This window comes from Ranitomeya variabilis, chromosome 4, assembly GCF_051348905.1.
Source record: "Ranitomeya variabilis isolate aRanVar5 chromosome 4, aRanVar5.hap1, whole genome shotgun sequence".
NCBI lineage: Eukaryota > Metazoa > Chordata > Amphibia > Anura > Dendrobatidae > Ranitomeya > Ranitomeya variabilis.
The window spans coordinates 386,932,088-386,959,223 of NC_135235.1; the positions used below are offsets into that span (position 1 = coordinate 386,932,088).

The 27,136-nt window shown below is 43.8% G+C and overlaps 1 protein-coding gene across 1 annotated transcript in view; it reads right to left on the minus strand.

The window, feature by feature from the left end:
• Positions 1-15,460: 15,460 nt before the first annotated feature.
• LOC143767884 (uncharacterized) overlaps positions 15,461-27,136 on the minus strand; it is a 139,478-nt gene continuing 127,802 nt past the window's right edge. Inside the window, exon 12 of the mRNA XM_077256404.1 lies at positions 15,461-17,019. Coding sequence (XP_077112519.1) covers positions 15,500-17,019 — 1,520 coding nt within the window. The 3' untranslated portion in view covers positions 15,461-15,499. The remainder of the gene's footprint in view (positions 17,020-27,136) is intronic.

A 27,136-nucleotide genomic window follows, 5' to 3' on the forward strand; every position in this document is an offset into this window, starting at 1 on the left:
ATTGATTATCGCCTTTTGAATAAAATCACGGTCAAATTTCAGTATCCTTTGCCATTGTTAACTGATTTGTTTGCTCGCATTAGGGGGTCTGGTTGGTTCACCAAGATAGATCTTCATGGTGCGTATAACCTTGTGCGTATAAAACAGGGTGATGAATGGAAAACGGCATTTAATACGCCTGAAGGCCATTTTGAGTACTTGGTGATGCCTTTTGGACTTTCTAATGCTCCTTCAGTCTTTCAGTCCTTTATGCATGACATCTTCCGTGAATATCTGGATAAGTTTATGATTGTGTATCTGGATGTATCTGGATGATATTCTGTTTTTTTCGGATGATTGGGAGTCTCATGTTAAGCAGGTCAGGATGGTCTTTCAGGTCCTACGTGACAATGCTTTATTTGTGAAGGGCTCAAAATGTCTTTTTGGAGTCCAGAAGATTTCTTTTTTGGGTTTCATTTTTTCTCCTTCTACTATTGAGATGGACCCAGTCAAGGTTCAGGCTATTCATGACTGGACGCAGCCTACATCTGTTAAGAGTCTTCAGAAGTTCTTGGGTTTTGCTAATTTTTACCGTCGCTTCATAGCTAATTTTTCTGGCGTTGTTAAGCCTTTGACGGATTTGACCAAGAAGGGTTCTGATGTGACTAATTGGTCTTCTGCGGCTGTGGAGGCCTTTCGGGAGCTGAAGCGTCGGTTTTCTTCGGCTCCGGTCTTATGTCAGCCAGACGTCTCACTTCCCTTCCAGGTGGAGGTTGATGCTTCCGAGATTGGAGCGGGGGCTGTTTTGTCGCAGAGAAGCCCCGATGGCTCTGTGATGAAGCCATGTGCTATCTTTTCAAGAAAGTTTTCGCCTGCCGAGCGGAATTATGATGTCGGTAATCGGGAGCTGTTGGCTATGAAGTGGGCATTTGAGGAGTGGCGACTGTTGTGTATCCGCTTTTTGGGCTCCCCTGGTTGTTGCTGGTGGTACTGGTGACTTGTTTGCACTTTGCTTCTTCTGTTCACCTGCTTCCATCAGTGTTTGGGAGTTTCCTATTTAGCCTTGCTCTCCAGTCATTTCCTTGCCGGTCATCATTGTAACCAGAGCCTTCGGTTGCATGTTCCTGCTACTAGTCTGCTGATCAGCTAAGTGGACTTTGTCCTTTTGTTTTGTACCTTTTGTCCAGTTTGCAGTTTTTGTAATTCTCTGTAGCTGGAAGCTCTTGCGGGCTGAAATTGCCACTCCTGTGTCATGAGTTGACACAGGAGTCTTAAAGTAATTTCAGGATGGTTTTTGAAAGGGTTTTCAGTTGACCGTGAAGTCCTCTTTTGTATCCTTCTGCTATCTAGTAAGTGGACCTCTCTTTGCTAAATCTACTTTCATACTGTGTATGTCTTTTCCTCTTAATTCACCGTTATTACATGTGGGGGGCTGCTATCATCTTTTGGGGTATTTCCCTAGAGGTAAGCCAGGTCTGTTTCTTCCTCTACCAGGCGTAGTTAGTCCTCCGGCTGGCGCGTGGCATATAGGAAGCCGTAGGTATGCTCCCTGGCTACTGTTAGTTGTGTGGTAGATTTAGCTCACGGTCAACTCGAGTTTCCATCACCCGAGAGCTCGTTCGTTACTTATGTGTTTTTTACGTTCCCTTGCCATTGGGAACCATGACAGTATGACCGGCCACAAAGTGTTAATTGTTTGGGCTGAAGCAGGAGAAAAAGAAGTGTTGAAGGGAAATTTTTTTTTTCTTTCCCTCAGAGTTTTGCTGCCTAGCCCTTAATTGCTGTCTAGCTGCTTCTTACCTCCTCTTAACCCTTGAATGGCTCTGACTTTAGCTGTTTAACATGGATGTCCAGAGTTTGGCTGCAGGTTTAAATAATCTTGCTACGAAGGTTCAAAATTTACAAGATTTTGTTATACATGCTCCTATTTCTGAACCTAAAATCCCTACACCAGAGGTGTTTTCCGGAGATAGATCTCGGTTTTTGAATTTCAAATATAATTGTAAATTATTCCTTTCTCTCAGACCTCACTCCTCAGGAGATCCTGTCCAGCAGGTTAAGATTGCAATCTCTTTGCTGCGAGGTGACCCTCAAAATTGGGCATTTTCATTGGCACCAGGGGATCCTGCGTTGCTCAATGTGGATGCGTTTTTCCTGGCTTTAGGGTTGCTTTATGAGGAACCTAATTTGGAGATTCAAGCTGAAAAAGCTTTGATAGCCCTATCTCAAGGGCAAGATGAAGCGGAGATATACTGCCAAAAATTTCGTAGGTGGTCTGTGCTTACTCAGTGGAATGAGTGCGCCTTAGCGGCAAATTTCAGAGAGGGCCTTTCTGATGCCGTTAAAGATGTTATGGTCGGGTTCCCTGCGCCTACAGGTCTGAATGAGTCCATGACAATGGCAATTCAGATTGATCGGCGTTTGCGGGAGCGCAAACCCGTGCACCATTTGGCGGTATCTTCTGAAGAGACGCCAGAGAAAATGCAATGTGACAGAGTTATGTCCAGAAGCGAGCAGCAGAATTATAGGCGTAAAAATGGGTTATGCTTCTATTGTGGTGATTCTGCTCATGTTATATCGGCATGCTCTAAGCGTACTAGGAAGGTTGACAAGTCCATTTCAATTGGCACTTTACAGTCCAAATTTATTTTGTCTGTAACCTTGATTTGTTCATTATCAGTTATTACCGTGGATGCCTATGTGGACTCGGGCGCCGCTCTGAGTCTTATGGACTGGTCCTTTGCCAGGCGCTGTGGGTTTGATTTAGAGCCTCTGGAAGTCCCTATACCTCTGAAGGGTATTGATTCTACACCTTTGGCTTGTAATAAACCACAGTTCTGGACGCAAGTGACTATGCGTATGACTCCAGACCATCAGGAGGTGATTCGCTTCCTTGTGTTGTACAATTTACATGATGTTTTGGTGCTTGGATTACCATGGTTACAGTCTCATAACCCAGTCCTTGACTGGAAGGCTATGTCTGTGTTAAGCTGGGGATGTCGGGGGGCTCATGGGGACACTCCTATGGTGTCCATTTCGTCATCTATTCCATCTGAGATTCCGGCATTTTTGTCTGATTATCGTGATATTTTTGAAGAGCCTAAGATTGGTTCACTCCCTCCTCACAGGGATTGTGATTGCGCCATAGATCTGATTCCTGGCAGTAAATTTCCAAAGGGTCGTTTGTTTAACCTATCTGTACCTGAACATGCTGCTATGCGCGAGTATATTAAGGAGTCCCTGGAAAAGGGACATATTCGTCCTTCTTCATCACCTTTAGGAGCCGGTTTTTTCTTTGTCTCTAAAAAGGATGGCTCTCTGAGGCCTTGTATTGATTATCGTCTCCTGAATAAAATTACAGTCAAATATCAGTATCCGTTGCCTTTGCTGACTGATTTGTTTGCTCGCATAAGGGGGGCTAAGTGGTTCTCTAAGATTGATCTTCGTGGGGCGTATAATTTGGTGCGAATTAAGCAGGGGGATGAGTGGAAGACCGCATTTAATACGCCTGAGGGCCACTTTGAGTATTTGGTAATGCCTTTCGGCCTTTCTAATGCACCTTCTGTCTTTCAGTCCTTAATGCATGATATTTTCCGGGAATATTTGGATAAATTTATGATTGTGTACTTGGATGATATTTTGATTTTTTCTGATGACTGGGAGTCTCATGTTCAGCAGGTCAGGAGGGTTTTTCAGGTTTTGCGGGAGAATTCTTTGTGTGTAAAGGGTTCAAAGTGTGTTTTTGGGGTTCAAAGAATTTCATTTTTGGGGTATATTTTTTCCCCTTCTTCTATTGAGATGGACCCTGTCAAGGTTCGGGCTATTTACGACTGGACGCAGCCTACTTCTCTGAAGAGTCTCCAGAAATTCTTGGGCTTTGCTAATTTTTATCGTCGATTTATAGCTGGTTTTTCTGGCGTTGCTAAACCTCTGACGGATTTGACTAAAAAGGGTGCTGATGTTGCCAATTGGTTCCCTGCTGCCGTGGAGGCCTTTCGGGAGCTTAAGCGCCGCTTTTTGTCTGCCCCTGTGTTGCGCCAGCCTGATGTTTCTCTTCCCTTTCAGGTTGAGGTCGATGCTTCCGAGATCGGAGCGGGGGCGGTTTTGTCGCAGAAAAGTTCCGACTGCTCAGTGATGAGACCTTGTGCGTTCTTTTCGCGAAAATTTTCGGCCGCCGAGCGAAACTATGATGTTGGTAATCGGGAGCTTTTGGCCATGAAGTGGGCATTTGAGGAGTGGCGTCATTGGCTTGAGGGTGCCAGACATCAGGTGGTAGTTTTGTCTGATCACAAGAATTTAATTTATTTGGAGTCTGCCAGGCGCCTGAATCCTAGACAGGCACGTTGGTCGTTGTTCTTTTCCCGGTTTAATTTTGTGGTCTCGTACTTACCGGGTTCTAGGAATGTGAAAGCAGATGCTCTTTCTAGGAGTTTTGAGCCTGACTCTCCTGGGAATTCTGAACCTGCTGGTGTCCTTAAGGATGGAGTGGTTTTGTCTGCTGTCTCTCCAGATTTGCGACGTGCTTTGCAAGAATTTCAGGCGGATAGACCTGATCGTTGTCCGTCTGGTAGACTGTTTGTTCCTGACGAGTGGACCACTAGTCATCTCGGAAGTTCATTCTTCTACTCTGGCAGGTCATCCGGGAATTTTTGGCACCAGAGATTTGGTGGCTAGATCCTTCTGGTGGCCTTCCCTGTCTCGAGATGTGCGTGTTTTTGTGCAGTTTTGCGATGTGTGTGCTCGGGCCAAGCCTTGTTGTTCTAGGGCTAGTGGGTTGTTGTTGCCCTTGCCTATTCCGAAGAGGCCTTGGACGCACATCTCTATGGACTTTATCTCGGATCTCCCTGTTTCTCAGAAGATGTCTGTCATCTGGGTGGTGTGTGACCGTTTTTCTAAAATGGTTCATTTGGTGCCATTGCCTAAGTTGCCTTCCTCATCTGAGTTGGTCCCTCTGTTTTTTCAAAATGTGGTTCGCTTGCATGGTATTCCGGAAAACATAGTTTCTGACAGGGGTACCCAGTTCGTGTCTAGATTTTGGCGGGCAGTCTTGCCAGGTTGGGCATTGATTTGTCCTTTTCGTCTGCATTCCATCCTCAGACCAATGGCCAGACGGAGCGAACTAATCAAACTTTGGAGACTTATTTGAGGTGTTTTGTGTCTGCGGATCAGGATGATTGGGTTGCCTTTCTGCCGTTGGCGGAGTTTGCTCTTAATAATCGGGCTAGTTCTGCCACTTTGGTTTCTCCTTTCTTTTGCAATTCAGGGTTTCATCCGCGTTTTTCATCTGGTCAGGTTGAATCTTCGGATTGTCCTGGAGTGGATGCGGTGGTAGATCGGTTGCATCGGATTTGGGGACAAGTGGTGGATAATTTGGAATTGTCCCAGGAGAGGACTCAGCAGTTTGCTAACCGTCGTCGTCGTGTTGGTCCCCACCTTCGCGTTGGGGACTTGGTGTGGTTGTCTTCCCTTTTTGTCCCTATGAAGGTTTCTTCTCCCAAATTTAAGCCTCGGTTCATCGGTCCTTATAGGATTTTGGAGATTCTTAACCCTGTTTCCTTTCGTTTGGACCTCCCGGCATCTTTCGCTATCCATAATGTGTTCCATCGGTCGTTGTTGCGGAGATATGAGGTACCGGTGGTTCCTTCTACTGAACCTCCTGCTCCTGTGCTGGTGGAGGGTGAATTGGAGTACGTCATGGAGAAGATCTTGGACTCCCGTATTTCCAGACGGAGACTTCAATATCTGGTTAAATGGAAAGGCTATGGTCAGGAAGATAATTCTTGGGTAACTGCCTCTGATGTTCATGCCTCGGATTTGGTTTGTGCCTTTCATAGGGCTCATCCAGATCGCCCTGGCGGTTCTTGTGAGGGTTCGGTGCCCCCTCCTTAAGGGGAGGGTACTGTTGTGTATCCGCTTTTTGGGCTCCCCTGGTGGTTGCTGGTGGTACTGGTGACTTGTTTGCACTTTGCTTCTTCTGTTCACCTGCTTCCATCAGTGTTTGGGAGTTTCCTATTTAGCCTTGCTCTCCAGTCATTTCCTTGCCGGTCATCATTGTAACCAGAGCCTTCGGTTGCATGTTCCTGCTACTAGTCTGCTGATCAGCTAAGTGGACTTTGTCCTTTTGTTTTGTACCTTTTGTCCAGTTTGCAGTTTTTGTAATTCTCTGTAGCTGGAAGCTCTTGCGGGCTGAAATTGCCACTCCTGTGTCATGAGTTGACACAGGAGTCTTAAAGTAATTTCAGGATGGTTTTTGAAAGGGTTTTCAGTTGACCGTGAAGTCCTCTTTTGTATCCTTCTGCTATCTAGTAAGTGGACCTCTCTTTGCTAAATCTACTTTCATACTGTGTATGTCTTTTCCTCTTAATTCACCGTTATTACATGTGGGGGGCTGCTATCATCTTTTGGGGTATTTCCCTAGAGGTAAGCCAGGTCTGTTTCTTCCTCTACCAGGCGTAGTTAGTCCTCCGGCTGGCGCGTGGCATATAGGAAGCCGTAGGTATGCTCCCTGGCTACTGTTAGTTGTGTGGTAGATTTAGCTCACGGTCAACTCGAGTTTCCATCACCCGAGAGCTCGTTCGTTACTTATGTGTTTTTTACGTTCCCTTGCCATTGGGAACCATGACAGGCGACATTGGCTCGAGGGAGCTAAACATCGTGTGGTGGTCTTGACTGACCACAAGAATTTGATTTATCTCGAGTCGGCCAAGCGGCTGAATCCCAGACAGGCTCGTTGGTCGTTGTTTTTCTCTCGTTTTGATTTCATGGTCTCGTACCTGCCGGGTTCGAAGAATGTGAAAGCTGATGCTCTTTCTAGGAGTTTTGTGCCTGACTCTCCTGGAGATTCAGAGCCGGCTGGTATCCTTAGAGAAGGGGTGATTTTGTCTGCCATCTCCCCAGATTTGCGACGTGTGCTGCAAGAGTTTCAGGCGGATAGACCTGACCGCTGTCTACCGGAGAGACTGTTTGTCCCGGATAGATGGACCAACAGAGTCATCTCCGAGGTTCATTCTTCGGTGTTGGCGGGCCATCCTGGAATATTTGGTACCAGAGACTTGGTGGCCAGGTCTTTTTGGTGGCCTTCCTTGTCGCGGGATGTGCGTTCCTTTGTGCAGTCTTGTGGAATTTGTGCTCGGGCGAAGCCTTGCTGTTCTCGTGCCAGTGGTTTGCTGTTACCTTTGCCTGTCCTGAAGAGGCCTTGGACGCACATTTCCATGGATTTTATTTCAGATCTCCCTGTCTCTCAGAGAATGTCTGTCATCTGGGTGGTGTGTGATCGTTTTTCTAAGATGGTCCATTTGGTGCCCTTGCCTAAGTTGCCTTCCTCCTCCGAGTTGGTTCCACTGTTTTTTCAAAATGTGGTTCGTTTGCACGGGATTCCTGAGAACATTGTTTCTGACAGAGGATCCCAGTTTGTGTCTAGATTTTGGCGGACCTTTTGTGCTAAGTTGGGCATTGAATTGTCTTTTTCGTCAGCCTTCCATCCTCAGACGAATGGCCAAACCGAGCGAACTAATCAGACCTTGGAGACTTATTTAAAATGTTTTGTTTCTGCTGACCAGGACGACTGGGTTACTTTTCTACCGTTGGCCGAGTTTGCCCTTAATAATCGGCCTAGTTCTGCTACTTTGGTTTCTCCTTTTTTTTGTAATTCGGGGTTTCATCCTCGTTTTTCCTCGGGTCAGGTGGAGCCTTCTGACTGTCCTGGAGTGGATGTTGTTTTGGATAGGTTGCATCAGATTTGGAATCATGTGGTGGACAATTTGAAGTTGTCACAAGAGAAGGCTCAGCTCTTTGCCAACCGCCGTCGCTGTGTGGGTCCCCGACTTCGCATTGGGGACTTGGTGTGGTTGTCTTCTCGCTTCGTTCCTATGAAGGTCTCCTCTCCTAAGTTCAAGCCTCGGTTTATCGGTCCTTATAAGATTCTGGAAGTCCTTGGCCCTGTGTCATTCCGTCTGGACCTCCCGGCATCATTTGCTATTCATAATGTGTTCCATCGCTCGTTGTTGCGGAGGTATGTGGTACCTGTGGTTCCTCCGGTTGAGCCTCCTGCCCCGGTGCTGGTTGAGGGAGAACTGGAATACGTGGTGGAGAAGATCTTGGATTCTCATGTTTTTAGACGGAGGCTCCAGTATTTGGTCAAGTGGAAGGGCTATGGTCAGGAGGATAATTCTTGGGTTGTCGCCTCTGATGTTCATGCGGCCGATTTGGTTCGTGCCTTCCATGTGGCTCATCCTGATCGCCCTGGGGGTTTTCATGAGGGTTCGGTGACCTCTCCTTAAGGGGGGTACTGTTGTGAACTCTGTTTTCGGGCTCCCTCTTGTGGTCACTGGTGGTATTGTGTGACTTTTGCTTTGGGCTCCCCCTGGTGGCTTTGTTTGTTATCCTGCTGGTCTCTGGCTATCAGCTGGTTCGTTATCCTCTGGGAGGTTCCTATATAGCTCTGTTTTACTTCCACTTGTGGCCGGCTGTCGATGTAATCAGTGCTACTCAGATTCCTTCTGACTACCTTGCTCCCAGTCCATCCAGGATAAGCTAAGTTTTGTTTGCTCATTTTTTGATCAGCAGTGTTTATCATGTTTTCTGTTCCAGCTTGCTAAAATGTAATTCCCTCGCTTGCTGGTTGCTCTAGTGGGCTGAGTTTCTCCCCACACACCGTTAGTTGGTGTGTGGGTTCTTGAAATCTCAGGATGGATATTTAGTAAGGGTTTTTTATTGATCGCATAGACCCCTGCTCTATTTTCTGCTTTCTAGTACTAGTGGGCCTCTTTTGCTGAATCTGATTTCATCCCTATGTATGTGCCTTCTTCTTACTTCACCGTTAATATTTGTTGGGGGCTTCTATATCTTTGGGGATTATTTCTCTGGAGGCAAGCGAGGTCTTTCTTTCTCTTTAGGGGTAGCTAGTTCCTCAGGCTGGCTCGAGACGTCTAAGAATTTTTTAGGCACGTTCACCAGCTACCTCTAGTTGTTTTGGATAGGTTCAGATTTGCGATCAGTCCAGTTACCATCTCCCTAGAGCTCGTCCTTAGTTTAATCACTTGCTGATCTATTTGTGATCCTCTGCCACTAGGGATCATAACAGGGATTACCTCGTCCCATCCTGCTGATGATACACCCATTTCAGTGGAGCTCTCCAGGACTGGCATGAAACACCAAAAGTCGCATATCTTCTGAGTTGTGCTAAATCTTGAAACACACCAGAAAACTGTCAAAAACACTTTCATGAACCTTGGCCTTTGTGTTTATTTTTGGCTCCTTCATAAAGGAAATAGAGGCAACAAGATTTTAACCTTCATGACATGGCAATTTTCATTTTTTTAGTTTTTATTTTTACATCACCTTATTCCTAGATCCATAGCTATTTTATTTTTAAGTCATTCTAGTCATATGAGAGCTTCTTTTCAGCAGGACGAGTTGTACTTTTCAATGTCATTCTACAACATAGTGTACTTGAAAACGGAAAAAAAAAAATTCCAAGTGCATTGAAATTGCAAAACTGTTTTTTGGATTTATTATTTACCATATTCACCAAATGGTAAAACTAATTTGCCAATATAGTTCTCTAGATCAGTATGAGAACGCAGATATAAAAAATTTATAGTTTTCTTATTTCATTTAAGTGGTGAAAAAAAGTCGGAAATTTGTAAAACGAAAAAAAACAAAAACATTTTCCGAGGCCTGTAACATTTTCATTTTTCAAAATATGGGGCTGTGTGAGCGCTTATTTTTTGCGCCCTAACCTGACATTTTTACTGATACCATTTAGGGTGTGGCAGGCTCACTTAGCTGCTCTTTGAGGTAGCCACACGCACACATGGGTTAAAGTCTCTGGGTGTTTTTTTGTATCATAAACCACAAAATGGCAACCGAAGAAATAGCCCTTCTAGCTCAAAAGAAAACAAAAAGTTCATAAACAGTCCTGCCCAGGACTCCTGGGCCAACATATATGGCAGCTCTCTCAGGAGCATCAGCCTAAGGCTTGCTTGCCTCTACACAAGACAGAAAAAAATATGGCTGGACATTTATTTCCCCAGCCACACCCTTGAGGTAGAGATATGGTAAGTAGGCATCCCGCCCATCTCTTACCTACTCACCTAAAAACACGCCCATAACATCGCCGCTTAACTCCTTCAGCACATACCATGCTGAAAGGTAACTTATGGGTTTCTATATCACAGAGGAAAGCAGTCTCCGTGACACATATCGTGCCAGTGACCCTGTCACATGGGGTAGATTTAATGTTTTGATCTCCTCTTACTGTATTTTATGGCAATGTTGCAGAGGCCAAAAAAAACTGTAATTTTGGAGTTTTGATTTTTTTCTTGTTATGTTGTTTACCAATGAGAGTGTGGAACGATGTGCTCCACTGTTAATTAGTGTTGAGCGATACCTTCCGATATGCATTGGTATCGGTATCAGATAGTATCGGCCGATACGATACCGGCAAAATATCGGATCTCGCCGATACCGATACCCGATACCAACGCATTTCAATGGGACGCAAAGTATCGGAATGGTTCCCAGGGTTTGAAGGAGAGGAAACTCTCCTTCAGGCCCTGGGATCCATATTCATGTGTAAAATAAAGAATTAAAAGAAAAATATGGATATACTCACCTCTCCGGCGGCCCCTGGACTTTACCGATGTAACCGGGAGCCTCCGTTCCTAAGAATGAGCGCGTGAAGGGCCTTCGATGACATCGCGGCTTCTGATTGGTCGCGTGAGCGCTCATGTGAACGCTCACGCGACCAATCACAAGCCGCGACATCATCGCAGGTCCTTCACGCGCTCATTCTTAGGAACGGAGGCTCCCGGTTACGGCGGTAAGGTCCAGGGGCCGCCGGAGACGTGAGTATATATATATATATATATATATATATATATATATATCTCCATATACTCACCTCTCTCTCTCTATATCCATATACACTCACCGGCCACTTTATTAGGTACACCTGTCCAACTTCTTGTTAACACTTAATTTCTAATCAGCCAATCACATGGCGGCAACTCAGTGCATTTAGGCATGTAGACATGGTCAAGACAATCTCCTGCAGTTCAAACCGAGCATCAGTATGGGGAAGAAAGGTGATTTGAGTGCCTTTGAACGTGGCATGGTTGTTGGTGCCAGAAGGGCTGGTCTGAGTATTTCAGAAACTGCTGATCTACTGGGATTTTCACGCACAACCATCTCTAGGGTTTACAGAGAATGGTCCGAAAAAGAAAAAAAATCCAGTGAGCGGCAGTTCTGTGGGCGGAAATGCCTTGTTGATGCCAGAGGTCAGAGGAGAATGGGCAGACTGGTTCGAGCTGATAGAAAGGCAACAGTGACTCAAATCGCCACCCGTTACAACCAAGGTAGGCCTAAGAGCATCTCTGAACGCACAGTGCGTCGAACTTTGAGGCAGATGGGCTACAGCAGCAGAAGACCACACCGGGTACCACTCCTTTCAGCTAAGAACAGGAAACTGAGGCTACAATTTGTACAAGCTCATCGAAATTGGACAGTAGAAGATTGGAAAAACGTTGCTTGGTCTGATGAGTCTCGATTTCTGCTGCGACATTCGGATGGTAGGGTCAGAATTTGGCGTAAACAACATGAAAGCATGGATCCATCTTGCCTTGTATGGAGCATCTTTGGGATGTGCAGCCGACAAATCTGCGGCAACTGTGTGATGCCATCATGTCAATATGGACCAAAATCTCTGAGGAATGCTTCCAGCACCTTGTTGAATCTATGCCACGAAGAATTGAGGCAGTTCTGAAGGCAAAAGGGGGTCCAACCCGTTACTAGCATGGTGTACCTAATAAAGTGGCCGGTGAGTGTATATATCCATATACTCACCTCTCCGGCGGCCCCTGGACCTTACCGCCGTAACCGGGAGCCTCCGTTCCTAAGAATGAGCGCGTGAAGGACCTGCGATGACGTCGCGGCTTGTGATTGGTCGCGTGAGCGGTCACATGAGCGCTCACGCGACCAATCAGAAGCCGCGACGTCATCGAAGGCCCTTCACACGCTCATTCTTAGGAACGGAGGCTGCCGGTTACAGCGGTAAGATCCAGGGGCCGCCGGAGAGGTGAGTATATCCATATTTTTTATTTTAATTCTTTATTTTACACATGAATATGGTTCCGATACCGATTCCTGATATCACAAAAGTATCGGAACTCGGTATCGGAATTCCGATACCGCAAGTATCGGCTGATACCCGATACTTGCGGTATCGGAATGCTCAACACTACTGTTAATGCCTCTGTCAGAAATTGAGAGGGGGATTTAACAGGTAAATAGCAACTTTCAGAGCTCACCCACGGCTGTTCGAGGCACATGTTTGCTTATTAAATCAGTCATCATGTCCAAAGGAAGATGCGTGCCTGCATCAAAGGCAGGGAAATGACATATGACTTACGTTTATTAAGTTAATTCACCAGGTTTTGCCAATACAAACTAAAGCCACCACCTTTTAACTATTACCGCAGTCTATCAACCTGAACATAAGCCCTTTAAAAAGATAAACTTAGTGTGATGTTGGGATCGCACAAACCCTATGTAATTCCAGATACAATGAGCTGCAGTAGCGGACACAGATGGAAAAGGGTCACTGTGCAAAGAATCATATATGGGTCCTTTGCAGTACAATAGCTCTGTTTACTAGAGAAGTTGCTTGCTGATTTGGAGGTGGTAGTTGTGCTCCTTACCTTTTGGGCCCCAGTGCGGCCGATCATGGAACCCCAATTATATATTGCGCCTGTTGAGCTGTTAGTAACAGCACAATCCTGTAGGGTGTGCAGAATTCATTGATGTAATAACCTTATAACTATGTCTTGGACGTGGAACATCAGCATCCTAAACAGAAATCTAATAGTGGACAACCATAGGGGTACTCAACATATCAGACTCTATATAGAAACATCTTCACCAAAGATCTGACACTCAGTAAACAGATACGATTACCACAGAGGCGTAACGATCGCGGTCGCTGCTGTGACCGGGACTGGTGGGTTAGGGGCCCACCGACGCCAGCCTCTACTTCAGCTGGATGTGCGTTCGAGTTAAAGTGTATTGCAGTGTACAGACCAATAAGGTCTGTGCGCCGTAATACACACTGCCGGCCAATCAGAGGCCAGCAGCTGACGTCCGCACGTACGTGACTAGGGGAGCATGGCAGTGACGTCATGAGCTCCTGTCGCACGCTGAAGTCAGCTGCCAGCTGCAGATGTGGATGCTCCGCGGCGAGAAAGTGCTGGGAAGAGCATTTTTTTTTTTTTACAGTGTATTGAACAGTCGGGCCATGTACCAGGATGGGGGCCATATACCAAGATGAGGCCCAGGATGAGGCCCATGTACCATGATGGGGGATATGTACCAGGATGTGTGCCATATAGCAGGATGAGGGCTATAAAGCAGGATGTGCCAGGCGCAGGATGAGGGCCATATATGATACACATATACCAGTATGGGGCTCAGGATGAGAGACATAACAGGATGGGACCTTATACAGCCTGGCCATATACCTCCGGGTACTCTGGTTTCCTCCCACACTCCAGACTTACTGCTAGGGAATTTAGATTGTGAGCCCAATTGGGGAAAGTGATAATAATGTCTATAAAGCGCTACGGAATAAGATAGTGCTATATAAGCAACGCATAATAAATAAGAGGATGGAGACATATACCTTGATGGGGCCCAGGATGAGGGCTATATACCAGGATGAGGACCATATACCAGGATGGGGCACAGGATGAGGTCCATATACAAGGATGGGGACATATGCCAGGATGAGGACATATACCAGAATGAGGGCCATATACTAGGATGAGGTCGAAAATGAGGGCCATATACCAGGGTGGGAAACATATTGTAAGATGGGGCCCAGAATGAGGTTCATATACCAGGATGAGGGCCATATACCAGGAAGGAGAAATATACCAAGATGCGGCCCAGGATGAGAGCCATATACCAGGATGGGCCATATACAAGGATGAGAGCTATATACCAGGATGAGGACATATTCCAGGATGAGGGCCATATACCATGGGGACATACCAGGATGGGGACATATACCAGGATGGGGCTAAGGATGAGGGCCATATACCAGGATGAGGGCCATATACTAGGATGGGGCCCAGGATTAGGTCATATACCAACATGGGGATTAGGATGAGAGCCATATACCAGGGTGAGGGCATATACCAGGATGAGGGACATAGACCAGAATGTGGTACATATACCAGGATGGGGCCAGGATCAGGACCATATACCAGGATGGAGACATGTACCAGAAAGGGGCCCAGGATGAGGGCCATGTACAAGGATGGGGCCCAGGATGAAGGATATATAAAACTATGGGGACGTAAACCTGGATGTGGCCCAGGATGAGAGCAATTTACCAGGATGGAAGCACAGTGCGCTTCCTGGTTTCAGAGAAGCACTGTGCCTAAACAGAAGCCATCTTCTGAATTTCCGGCAATACGAAGTGCGCCTCAGAAGCTGGGTGTACAGTTCTCCAGCTCAAGAGGCCCACTGCGCATGACCAAAAGCCATCGTCTGAACTTTTGGTCATGCACTGCGCACCTCTGAAGACGGGAAGGATAAACTTGACTTCAGAGATGCAACAACGCTGCCGAAATGAGCGACATACACATGCATGATATTTGCTGGTGATGTTGACAGCTCCTGCAAAAATTTTTATCACATGGAAAGAAGGCTGACTAGTCTGGGGCAACTAACACCCCATCAATTAGTCAAAGTCCTAATTAGCACAGAAAAAGGGGACATTATAAATGCTTTTTTAAACCTATTTTTAACCTAAAAACTTTATACAAGCTGGATAGGCAGGGAATTTACTGATACATAAGTGAATTGTGCTGGTTTGGAGGGAATGGGGAACCTGACAGGTTCCCTTTAAGGCTCCATTACAAAGAAGTGGGTCTCATCAAATTTTTTTGAAAATTGGTGGGAGAAGAAGCTAACCCTTTTCAATATCTCAGTATGAAACCTTGATGGATGGATGAAGGCATCAGTATTGACAGCAGCCACGCAATGGGGTTAGGTCGGGAAAAGTTCTAAACATAAGCAGTTTTGAAGGTGCCAAATGCAGGGCGATAGGAAATTAGCAGTGAGTGCTATAGAAAGCTATAGGAAATTGGCCATGACTAAAGCAAAGGGTGAGATGGCATGTCTGGAGCTGTGCTCCACAGTAATCCAGTGCAAGAACGGGGCTTCCACTGCTTTTATGGCTGCCAGGATGAACTTTAAAAGAAAGCTTCTTGTGAACTTGTGCATTAACTATAGCTAGACGGGTTAGAACCAGGAATTCCTTAAAAACATGGTGAAATATGGCATGGTGCATGGAGTTGTACAGCGGCCTAGGTTTTGTCTGAAAGCTCAGCTCTCTGCTATTTATTTTGTTGACGGTTAGAATACAGACACTGAAGAAAAAATATTTGTATGAGCAAGCCTGAGATTACAAAAATCATGATTTTAACTTAATATATTTTATTTTTATGAAACATTGGATCTAAGGAAAACCATCTGCTACAGTCACACTGCTAAAATGGAAGCGCTTCTTATGTTGAGCAAGCGATGATCTATGATTATAACACTTCCCACAATCTGAACATAAAAATGGCTTCCTCCCTGTATGGATTACCCTATGTTTAATCAGATCATCATTAAGAGTAAAACATTTTCCACATTCTGGACATAAATATGGCTTCTCCCCTGTGTGAGTTCTATGATGCTTAATGAGATCAGAATTATGCTTAAAACATTTTCCACATTCTGAACAAAAAAACGGCTTCTCTCCAGTGTGAGTTCTCAGATGTTTAACTCTGTCATATTTCTTGCTAAACCATTTCCCACATTCAGAACATGAAAATGGCTTCTCCCCTGTATGGATCACCAGATGTTTAAGAAGCTCTGACTTCTGACTAAAATATTTCTCGCATTCTAAACAAGAATACGGCTTCTCTCCTGTGTGAGTTCGCTGATGTTCAACAAGACTTGATTTTCTTGTGAAGCTTTTCCCACATTCTGTACATGAAAATGGCTTCTCCCCAGTGTGAATTCTCAAATGTTTAACCTTATAAGATTTCTTGCTAAACCATTTTCCACATTCATTACATGAAAATGGCTTCTCCCCTGTATGGATTACCTGATGGTTAAGAAGATCTGACTTCTGACTAAAACATTTACCACATTCTGAACAAGAATATGGCTTCTCTCCGGTGTGAGTTCTCTGATGTTGAACAAGACTTGTTTTTCTTGTGAAGTTTTTCCCACATTCTGAACATGAGAATGGCTTCTCCCCAGTGTGAGTTTGCAGATGTTTAATACTATCAGCTTTCTTGCTAAACCATTTGTCACATTCCAAACATGAATAGGGTTTCTCTCCTGTATGGATTACACGATGGTGAACAGCAGCAGACCGCTGGCGAAAGCATTTACCACATTCTGGACATGAAAATGGTTTTTCCCCTGTGTGAGTTCTCAGATGTTCAACAAGACACGATTTCCTTGCAAAACATTTACCACATTCAGAACATAAATGTGGCTTCTCTCCTGTGTGCATTTTTTGATGAATAAAGAGATCTGATTTCTGGCGAAAACTTTTCTCACATTCTGAACAAGGAAATGGCCTTTCATCTTTGTGAATTAATTCATGTTTAGTAAGGTTAAATTTCTTCCTAAAGCCTTTCCCACATTCAGAACATGAAAATGGCTTCTCATCTCTGTGAATTCTTTCCTGCATTGATAGAATTGTTTTCTTTTTAAAATGTTTGCCACTTTCAGAATACAGAAATATTTTACCCTCTGCATCTTCTGTGCTTTGCTTAACAATCTGGGATTGACCAGGTAAAGGATCATTGCGATTAGTTAAATCAGTAGATAGATCATCGCCGGGGAAGAATGATGGTATAGTTGTTATAAGAAGTGTTCTTGAATTTTCTTGATTATCCTTTTTGATATTATTGCAATTTACTTTGTTCTTTGGAAAAGAAAGGGGATTTTCCACACATTTTTCTGTGCATTCAGCTGCTGGAAATATAAACAGACTGTATTTTAACTTCTGTTGAACATATTAAAGCTGACATTTTATAACATTCCTACATGACGATTTTACACAATCAGTAAAACATGATTCAGAATACAATTTTTAACACTTCAGAAGTTCTCTATTTGTACCATTAGGCCACGTTCACATGTTCAGTATTTGATCATTATTTTACCTCAGTATTTGTAAGCTAAAACCAGGAGTGGGAGAAAAATACATAAATGGTGACACGTTTCTATTATAGTTTTCCTTCTGGTTTTGGCTTACAAATACTGAGGTAAGGCTCTTGTTTATTCTAATTTAATTTCTGCACATGCAGAGGGATTACCTATATGGTTGAAGAAATGTCTTTATTATTGTCACATAATATTTTTTCTTACAGGAATTTTTTTTTGTACCGTTTAACCTTGATTTCCCCACAATGCAGAAGAATAGTGCCGGGCCTCTCTGAATGCTGTAGATAAGCCCCTGATGACGGTGAGCTTACCTCACCATCGATTTTGGGGGTGACAGGTTCCCTTTAATGGTAAGACGTTTTTCCGTATCTCCTTTCACAAACGTTTCCTCAATAGGAAGTGAACTCTCTGGATTAGGAGGGTTCCTTCCGGAGGACTTTGATTGCCTTATAGTGTTGCATACAGATTCCTTGGTTGTCAAACTTCATAGCACTAATGCAGCATTCTATTGTCAGTTGGGTATTGTGGCCTGAGACAACAATTTGAATAGAATCTGTTTATATGAGGAATACTAGTTTATATACTGCTACTTGATTTTGTGCACACCTTGGAATTAGATACCTCTTTCTTTCCTAGCACCTTTCTGTTTCTTATATTTTTATCTATTCTTGTTTAATAAATTATATTTTAAAATTCATTTTTGTACTTAATTTTTTTTTTTACCTTGGATGAATATTTCATTGTTGGTAAATAGGGGTTTGTGATGTGTAATAGTGAAATATTATCTACCGCCACATGGTAGCTTCATATTTCAAAGGACTATTTTTGTGAATTGTCTTATAGTATCAAAAACAAATCTACCATTTTATTTTCTTTGCTTATTGCTATATATAGTTTAAGTCTATTGCTTATTCTCTTTCATGGTTCTATATCAATTTGAACCTGAGGTTTTGGTTTATATTTACCATATCATGAATACAAAGATGTTGACACTTAGGCTATGTGCACACGTCAGGATTTCTAGCAGAAATTTTCCTGACAAAAACCGGACATTTCTGCCAGAAATCCGCATGCGTTTTTTTCGCGTTTTTTGACGCGTTTTTGTGTGTGCGTTTTTTCAGGCGGTTTTTCCAAATGCATAGAATTGCGGGAAAAAGGCAGAAAATCCGCAAAATTAATGAACATGCTGCTTTTTTTACCGCAATGCGTTTTTTCGCATATAAATTGCACAACAATTCTTCATTTCACATAGAACAACATTGGTGATGCACTACATTGCGGATTTGATGCAATTCTGAGCGTCCAAAAACGCATCAAAATCCGCAATGTGCGCACAATTTGCTGGAGAAACTGTGGGAAAAAAGTGACATATTTATTGGAACTGTCCGAAGATCCAGAATCTGTGGTATCAGGTGTCACAGTTAATTAATAAACTTCTTAACAGAGAAATTACACTGTCACCCCAAATGGCTCTCCTTTCTCTTGAGGTGGAACAACTCTCTTCTCCTCTTAGGCTGCTTCCACACTAGCGTCGGTACGGGCCCGTCGTAATGAGTCTAGCCGACGTACCGACGCATACTGTGAAATAAATGCACAACGGGGGCAGCGGATGCAGTTTTTCAACGCATCCGCTGCCCCATTGTAATGTCCGGGGAAGAGGGGGCGGAGTTTCGGCCGCACATGCGCGGTCGAAAATGGCAGACAACGCACAAAAAAAGTTACATGGAACTTTTTTTGTGTCTACGGTCCGCCAAAACACGACGCATCCGTCGCATGACGGATGTGACGTGTGGCAATCCGTCGCTAATGCAAGTGTATGGAGAAAAACGCATCCTGCGGGCAACTTTGCAGGATGCTTTTTTTCTTCAAAACGACGCACTGCAACGGACGTTACCCGACGCTAATGTGAAAGTAGCCTTAGGCTCCTTTTAATTCACATATTTCTGGTGGTAAACAATTCAATAGCAGATTTCTCCTAAATTTACTGACAATATTGAGAAAATATCACTACATAGAGCATATGAATGTAAATTTCCCATTAAAAATAATATGTTTGAAACATTAATAAAAAATGGGATCCTTGGAGTCAAATATTCCCATAATTTGTCTCTCTCAGGTACTTACTTTGATACTCTAATTTTAATTTCCATGAATTGTGTAATTTTTTTTAGGCTACTGTTTTTTACTTGTATTTTTACTCTAAATTGCTCAAATATGACTACACAAACTTTGTTCTCCCCTTATTTACCCTCATCCTCTCCTATTTCATCATTGCCCTTCCTTAAATCAATATTTCCCTTCCCTTGTTTCCCATTTTTTCTCCCCTTTTTCCCCTCAAATAAGAATTATTACCCAATAAAAGTTTTTGAAATACAAATTCTGAGGTAAAATACTAACCAAATACTGCACATGTGAACGTGGCCTCAAAAGGAGCGTACAGCAAACAATTTAAATATTCCATATAGGCAGACATATTTAATTTGACCTTGAATTAAGAATCTGTAGAATTTTGAAAGTACAGCATTGAAAATTTATTGAACCATCTAGTAACATTCGAGAAAAGCTGTCAACGAATTTGTACATCTAGCAAAAGAAGTAAAGAAGAGTTATACTACGTTCCCACAATGAGTATTTGGTAAGCTTTTTTTATGCTGTGTATTTTTTAAAAAACTGCAAGTAACCTATGTTACTTAATGGGTACAGAAAATCTGCAACATCAAAAACTCACCAAAAGCTCATTGTGGGAACGTAGCCTAATTGGGTTGAATAATCTATGTAGGCATCTGTCTCCAGGTACCTCATCAAAGAGAAGCTCCAAGAACCCGGAATCTGGGTCCCCCCACAAGGACCAGGTTGTTACATTCATGGATGGAAATCTAAGGCCCTACTAAGGTCTATAAAGATCAATTTTCACCTTCCCCCCAATTAAGAACAATCCCTCCACAGTCTTACAATTAACAAATGATACCACTATACAAGTAACTATACCACCATATCATTAGAAAAAAAAGCACTATATTGACCAATACTACCAACAATACCACTGCATAAGGAACAAATAATATCACCACTATTACCATTAAGAAAAACAACTGTACTAAGACCAATATTACTACCCTACAGTGACCATATAGTGGAAGATACCAGGTGTACACAGGTGCCCCGCAATACCATATACAGTTGGGTTCAAAAGTTTACATACCCCGGCAGAATTTTTGCTTTCTTGGCCCTTTTCAGAGAATATAAATGATAACACAAAAACCTTTTCTCCACTCATGGTTAGTGGTTTGGGTGAAGCCATTTATTATCAAACTACTGTGTGTTCTCTTTTTAAATCATAATGACAACCCAAAACATCCAAATGACCCTGATCAAAAGTTCACATACCCCAATATTGCCCCCTCTAACATCAATGACAGCTTGAAGTCTTTGGTAGTAGTTGCGGATGAGGTTCTTTATTTTCTCAGATGGTAAAGCTGCCCGCTCTTCTTGGCAAAAAGCCTCCAGTACCTGTAAATTCCTGGACTGTCTAGGATGAACAGCGCGCTTGAGATCTCCCCACAGTGAAAAAAGGCCAAGAAAGCAAAAATTCTGCCGGGGTATGTAAACTTTTGAGCACAACTGTATGTGTATTATGTACATACTGTATTAATACAGTAACATACTAGTGACGTTCTTTGTGATCCCAATCATTCTTCTCTATCTGTCCCAGAACACCATGACAACTTCTTACCATCAATATCCTGTTTCTGCAAAACGTAATACGCAGAACTTTCTGGCTTATCGCTTTTGGCATTTACCCACCTACAAATAAACTAAACAGCGACCTACACAGTAGTAGTTCCATCTCCCATATACCATAATTCGCCTCACCACTAACACTGTACACCTTCCACCTTTACACAATTATAGTGCTCCCTCTATGCCTACACATATGACTTCTGAATGGAAGACAAAGTACTCTCTCCTTGGCAAAGTCCCACTTTGTGTCCCATACTATTTATTTACCTATTTTACTCGCTTATACAGCGCCATTAATTCCACAGCGCTTTACAGACATTATTGGCACTGTCCCCATTGGGGCTCACAATCTAAATTCCCGATCAGTATGTCTTTGGAGTGTGGAAGGAAACCCACGCAAACACAGAGAGAACATACAAACTCCTTGCAGATGCAAGGCTCCTTGCAGCGCTGCAAGGCTGCAGTGCTAACAACTGAGCCACCGTGCTGCCTGACCGAACTATAATTATATCCCATTCTGTATCCACATACACTAATTACCGTATATACTCGAGTATAAGCCGACCCGAGTATAAGCCGAGACCCCTAATTTTGCCACAAAAAATGGGAAAACTTAATGACTTGAGTATAAGCCTTGGGTGGGAAATGCAGCAGCTACTGGTAAATTTCAAAAATAAAAATAGATACCAATAAAAGTAAAATTAATTGAAACATCAGTAGGTTAAGTGTTTTTGAATATCCATATTGAATCAGGAGCCCCATATAATGCTCCATAAAGTTCATGATGGTCCCCATAAGATGCTCCATAATAAAATATGCCCCATATAATGCTCCATAAAGTTTATGATGGGCCCTATAAGATATGTCATACAAAAATATGCCCCATATAATGCTGCACAAAGGTTGATTATGGCCCCATAAGATGCTCCATAGAAACATTTGCCCCATACAATCCTACATAAAGGTTGATTATGGCCCCATAAGATGCTCCATAGAAAATGTGCCCCATATAAAGCTGCACAAAGGTTGATTATGGACCCATAACATGCTCCATAGAAACATTTGCCCCATATAATGCTGCACAAAGGTTGATTATGGCCCCATAACATGCTCCATATTATTTTTTTATTTATTATACTCACTTATATAGCGCCATTAATTCCACAGCGCTTTACATACATTATCATCAGTGTTCCCATTGGGGCTCACAATCTATTCCTGATCAGTATGTCTTTGGAGTGTGGGAGCAAACACAGAAAACAAGAGGAGAACATACAAACTCCATGCAGATGTTGTCCTTTGTGGCATTTGACTTGTATTTTATTAATTGAAATCCCTGCTTTTTTATATTTATATGTGTCAAGTGGGCAGTCCTACAAGTGACCGACAGTTATAACGGAATGCACAGTTATACAGGGAAGACTGTAAATCACTGAATAGGACCGCCCACTGGACTCACATGCATACAGTCACCAGAGATTTTACTGAATAAAATACAAGTTTTACTGGCAATTTTTTCCACAAAAATGTCTATCAGCCTGATCAGCTCCTCCTGCTGTATAACATCTATCCTGGAGATCAGATGCACTTTTTAAATTGACTAGTTTGTTCCCTTTTAAGCTTCATCCAGCCCTGTACATAATTGCCGTAAAATAACATTGTCTTGCACAGATTTGGATCCAGTTCATGGGACACTCCTGGCTGCATGAATGCAAGGAACATTGAATATGCAGGCTGCTAATAGTTAATGAAACATTTGCCCCATATAATGCAGCAGAAAGGTTGATTATGGCCCCATGAGATGCTCCATAGAAGCTTTGCCCCATACAATGCTGCATAAAGGTTGATTATGGCCCCATAAGATGCTCCATAGAAAATGTGACCCATATAATGCTGCACAAAGGTTGATTATGGCTCCATAAAAACATTTGCCCCATACAATCCTACATAAAGGTTGATTATGGCCCCATAAGATGCTCCATAGAAAATGTGCCTATATAATGCTGCACAAAGGTTGATTATGGGCCCCATAACATGCTCCATAGAAACATTTGCTCCATATAATGCTGCACAAAGGTTGATTATGGCCTCATAAGATTCTCCATAGAAACATTTGCCCCATATAATGCTGCACAAAGGTTGATTATGGCTCCATAAAAACATTTGCCCCATACAATCCTACATAAAGTTGATTATGGCCCCATAAGATGCTCCATAGAAAATGTGCCCTATATAATGCTGCACAAAGGTTGATTATGGGCCCCATAACATGCTCCATAGAAACATTTGCTCCATATAATGCTGCACAAAGGTTGATTATGGCCTCATAAGATGATCCATAGAAACATTTGCCCCATATAATGCTGCACAAAGGTTGATTATGGCCCCAAGAGATGCTCCATAGAAACATTTGCCCCATATAATACTGCATAAAGGTTGATTATGGCCCCATAAGATGCTCCATAGAATATTATGCCCCATACAATGCTGCATAAAGGTTAATTATGGCCCCATAAGATGCTCCAAAAAATATTATGCCCCATACAATGCTGCATAAAGGTTTATTATGGCCCCATAAGATGCTCCATAGAAAATGTGCCCCATATAATGCTGCATAAAGGTTGATTATGGCCCTATAAGATGCTCCATATAATATTATGCCCGATATGCTGCTGATGCGATTAAAAAAAAAAATGACATACTCACCTTTGGTCCTGAGCACGCGGGGACACCGGCACTTGCGATATTTACCTGTCCCCGTTCCATCACACTAAACACGTCATCGTGCCCTCTGACCTGAACGTCAGAGCTAGAGGACGCGGAAGACACAGTGGAGCCCGGCGGTGGAACGGGGACAAGTGAATATCGCATGGCTCACCCTCCCCCCGTTATACGCACCCTCCCGGCGCTGTCCCTGCTTCTCCGATGCGATGGTCTCTGATGCTGGCAGCTCGTTCCTGTGTTAAGCAGTCACTGGTACTGCTTATTAAAGTAATGAATATGCGCTCCGCCCCTATGGGAGTGGAGTCGCGTCCATATTCATTACTATAATGAGCTGTACCATGTGATCGTTGAACACAGGAAGAGCTGCGGGCGCCGGAGAAGCAGGGACATGCAGAGACACACCGGGAGCAGGTGAGTATGAGGTGACAGCTGCCGCTCCCCCTCCCCTGCCGACCCCCTGGGACAATGACTCGAGTATAAGCTGAGAGGGGCACTTTCAGCCTAAAAAAATGGGCTGAAAAGCTCAGCTTAGGCTGGTTTCACACTTGCGTTTTGATCTGCAGCGTTTTAGCGCTAAAAAACGCATGCGTTTTTTTTTCTATACTTAACATTAAAAAACGCATGCTTTTTTTGCATGCGTTTTGACGCGTTTTCGGCAACGCATACGTTTTTTTTTGTGTAAATCAGGTTTATTGAGTTGCATGCGAATAACACGGTTAAAATCAGATGCTCAAATGCAGAGATGAGCACAAACAGGGTTGTGAGATTGATACAGAAATGGACAGTTGTGTACTGAAGGTTTAAACAATCAAGCAAAAATCAACAAAACATTAAAATGATAACTTCGTGAACAAATTACCTTTATCAGAGGTCAGGTAGTTTGAAAAGATTGCTTATGATATATATATTGCAAGCTCCTGCTGTTCGGCCAGCGACCGGCCCCAGGTGGGGTCGAGCCGCCGAGCAGAGGCAAGAGTGCTTAGGCTCGTCCGGGTACTCGGTGCCAGCTAAAGACTCCGCACGAAGTCCGGGCAAGCGAGAAGAAAGCAGAGAGAGAAGAAAAAAAGGAAAGGAGGAGGATAGAGGGGTAAAGAGAGGGAGAGGAAGGGGAAAAGAGAAGAAGAGAGAAAAAAGAAAAAAAAAGGGGGGGAGAGAAGAGGGATGAGGGGAAGGGGTGGGTAAGGTAGGGTAGGAAGGATCCGGTCCTCGATCCTGAGCAAGCCGAGCCCATTGTACTTTAATGTTAAGGTATGGTTGTTAATGATTTGTTTACTGCTTAGAAGGAATATGAGTATGGGTCACGGTGGGACCAATGGGGTCAATCAGTAGCCAAGAGTTCAGTTCCTCAGACTCCCTAAAGGCAATCCAGGGAGACCAAGTGTTGAACACCTTGTCTGTAGTTCTGGTATCCTGGCCAACCAGTTGTTCCATCCTGTAAATGCGGTTTAATTCGACCACAAAGTCAGCGCGTGAGGGGGACATCGACTGTTTCCAGAAACGAGGGATCACGTTGCGTGCGGCTGTTAGGAAATGTCGCAGTAAACTTATCTTGAATTTAGCGATGGAAAGGTCACATACAGACAGCAGGGCCAGTTCTATGGAGGGCTGGACTCTATGAAGAGATAATTTGTTAAAGAGTGCAAAGATGCCCACCCAGAAGTCGTGAATAGGCGGGCAGGACCACCAGGTGTGGGAGTAGGTACCCTTGTCACTCCAGCACCTCCAGCAAGTGTCGGGGGTGGTGGGAAACATGAGGTGGACACTAGACGGACACCTGTACCATCTGGCAAGAAGTTTGTAGCTTCTTTCCTGGTAGTCTGAGCAAAGTGAGGATCTGAAGGTAAATAGCAGACTTTTGAGGCGTTCCTCCGGGGTCAGTTGTGTGTTCAATTCACTGTCCCATTTCACAAAAAATGTGGGGGGGTCAAGTGAAGTTGATTGACAGCCCTGGAACATTCCATATAACAATGAAACAGTGTGGGACAGGGGGCCCCCACCCAGGCACATGGACTCAAAAGAAGTTAGCTGTCTAAAGATGTCAGCCCGCCTAGATAATACAGTGAGATAGCTTTTGATTTGCTCATAGAAAAACCATGAGCCCTTTGGTGGCCCCCCGTCAGCAAAGATTGCCCCCAAAGACTTGATTGAGGTTTGGTCTACGTAGTCATGAACCACCGGGCAACTGTCCCTATGTTTATGGAGAAACATGATCCTGTCCTGACCTGCTGGAAAGTCTGGATTTTCAAAGATTGGCGTCAGGGGGCCCGGTACAGAGGAAAAGTTCAATTTTTGGATGCCATGTTTAACAAACTGAGTTAAGTGTCTAGTAATAAAGGGCTGGTCATCCCGGGCGCCCCCAATGCCCTCCCTCCAGAAGTGCGTCGCTGAGTCATGTCCCGAGAGCGTCATCTCAAGGCCCACCCATCTTTTATTTAATTTGTGGTGGAACAGGTCAAGAATGCAGGTGCCGAGAGAAGCATAGCTATAGAGCAAGAAATCCGGGAGGCCCAGTCCTCCGGACCGTTTACTCCTACATAGAAGGTGATACGCCAGCCGTGGGCGTTTGCCAGACCACACAAATCTAATTATCGCTGATTTGAACCTGGAGAAGAAGGAGGCAGGGAGAAACAAAGGGATGGTCTGGAAGAAATAAAGGAGGCGGGGTAAAAGATCCATTTTGATTGCATTAATTCTTCCAAGCCAGGATAGATGAAGTTTGTTCAACCTCTCCAGGTCAATCTCTGCGTTGTGTAGTGCAATTTTGTGATTGGCATCATATAAAAGTGAGGACCTAGCAGTTAGGTGTATACCCAAGTAGGCCAGGGAGTTTGATCGCCATTTAAATGGGAACGAGGAGCATAATTGTGATACTAAGGGGGGTGGTAGCGAAATATTTAGCATTTCGGATTTATGTGTGTTAATTTTAAAATTGCTTAGGGCACCATAGTTATTTAATTGTGATAGAATATTAGGAAGGCTGGTGATGGGGGAGATGATGTACATGAGTAAGTCGTCAGCGAATAATGCTAATTTATGATCTTCTGATTGAAACTTCATTCCTACTATAGAGGGGTTGTTGCGGATTGCGACTGCCAAGTGCTCCATAGTTAGCACATAGAGTAGGGGGGATAACGGACACCCCTGTCTCGTACCGTTCCGTATGCAGAAAGGGTTGGACAGTGAGCCGTTTACCCTAACCTGGGCTGAAGGGGACTCGTATAGGGCTTTTATACTCCATAGCGCTTTTTTTGTAGTCCAATGCCTTTGAGTGTGTGGTACATGAATTCCCAGTCCACTCTATCGAATGCTTTTTCAGCATCTATCGACAGTAAGCATAGAGGGTCACCTTTTTTATTGGCTCTGTCAATCAGGGAGATAGATCTGATGGTGTTGTCCCTAGCCTCCCTTCCGGGTACGAAGCCCACCTGGTCTTGATTAATTAGGAGGGGTAGGAGGCTAT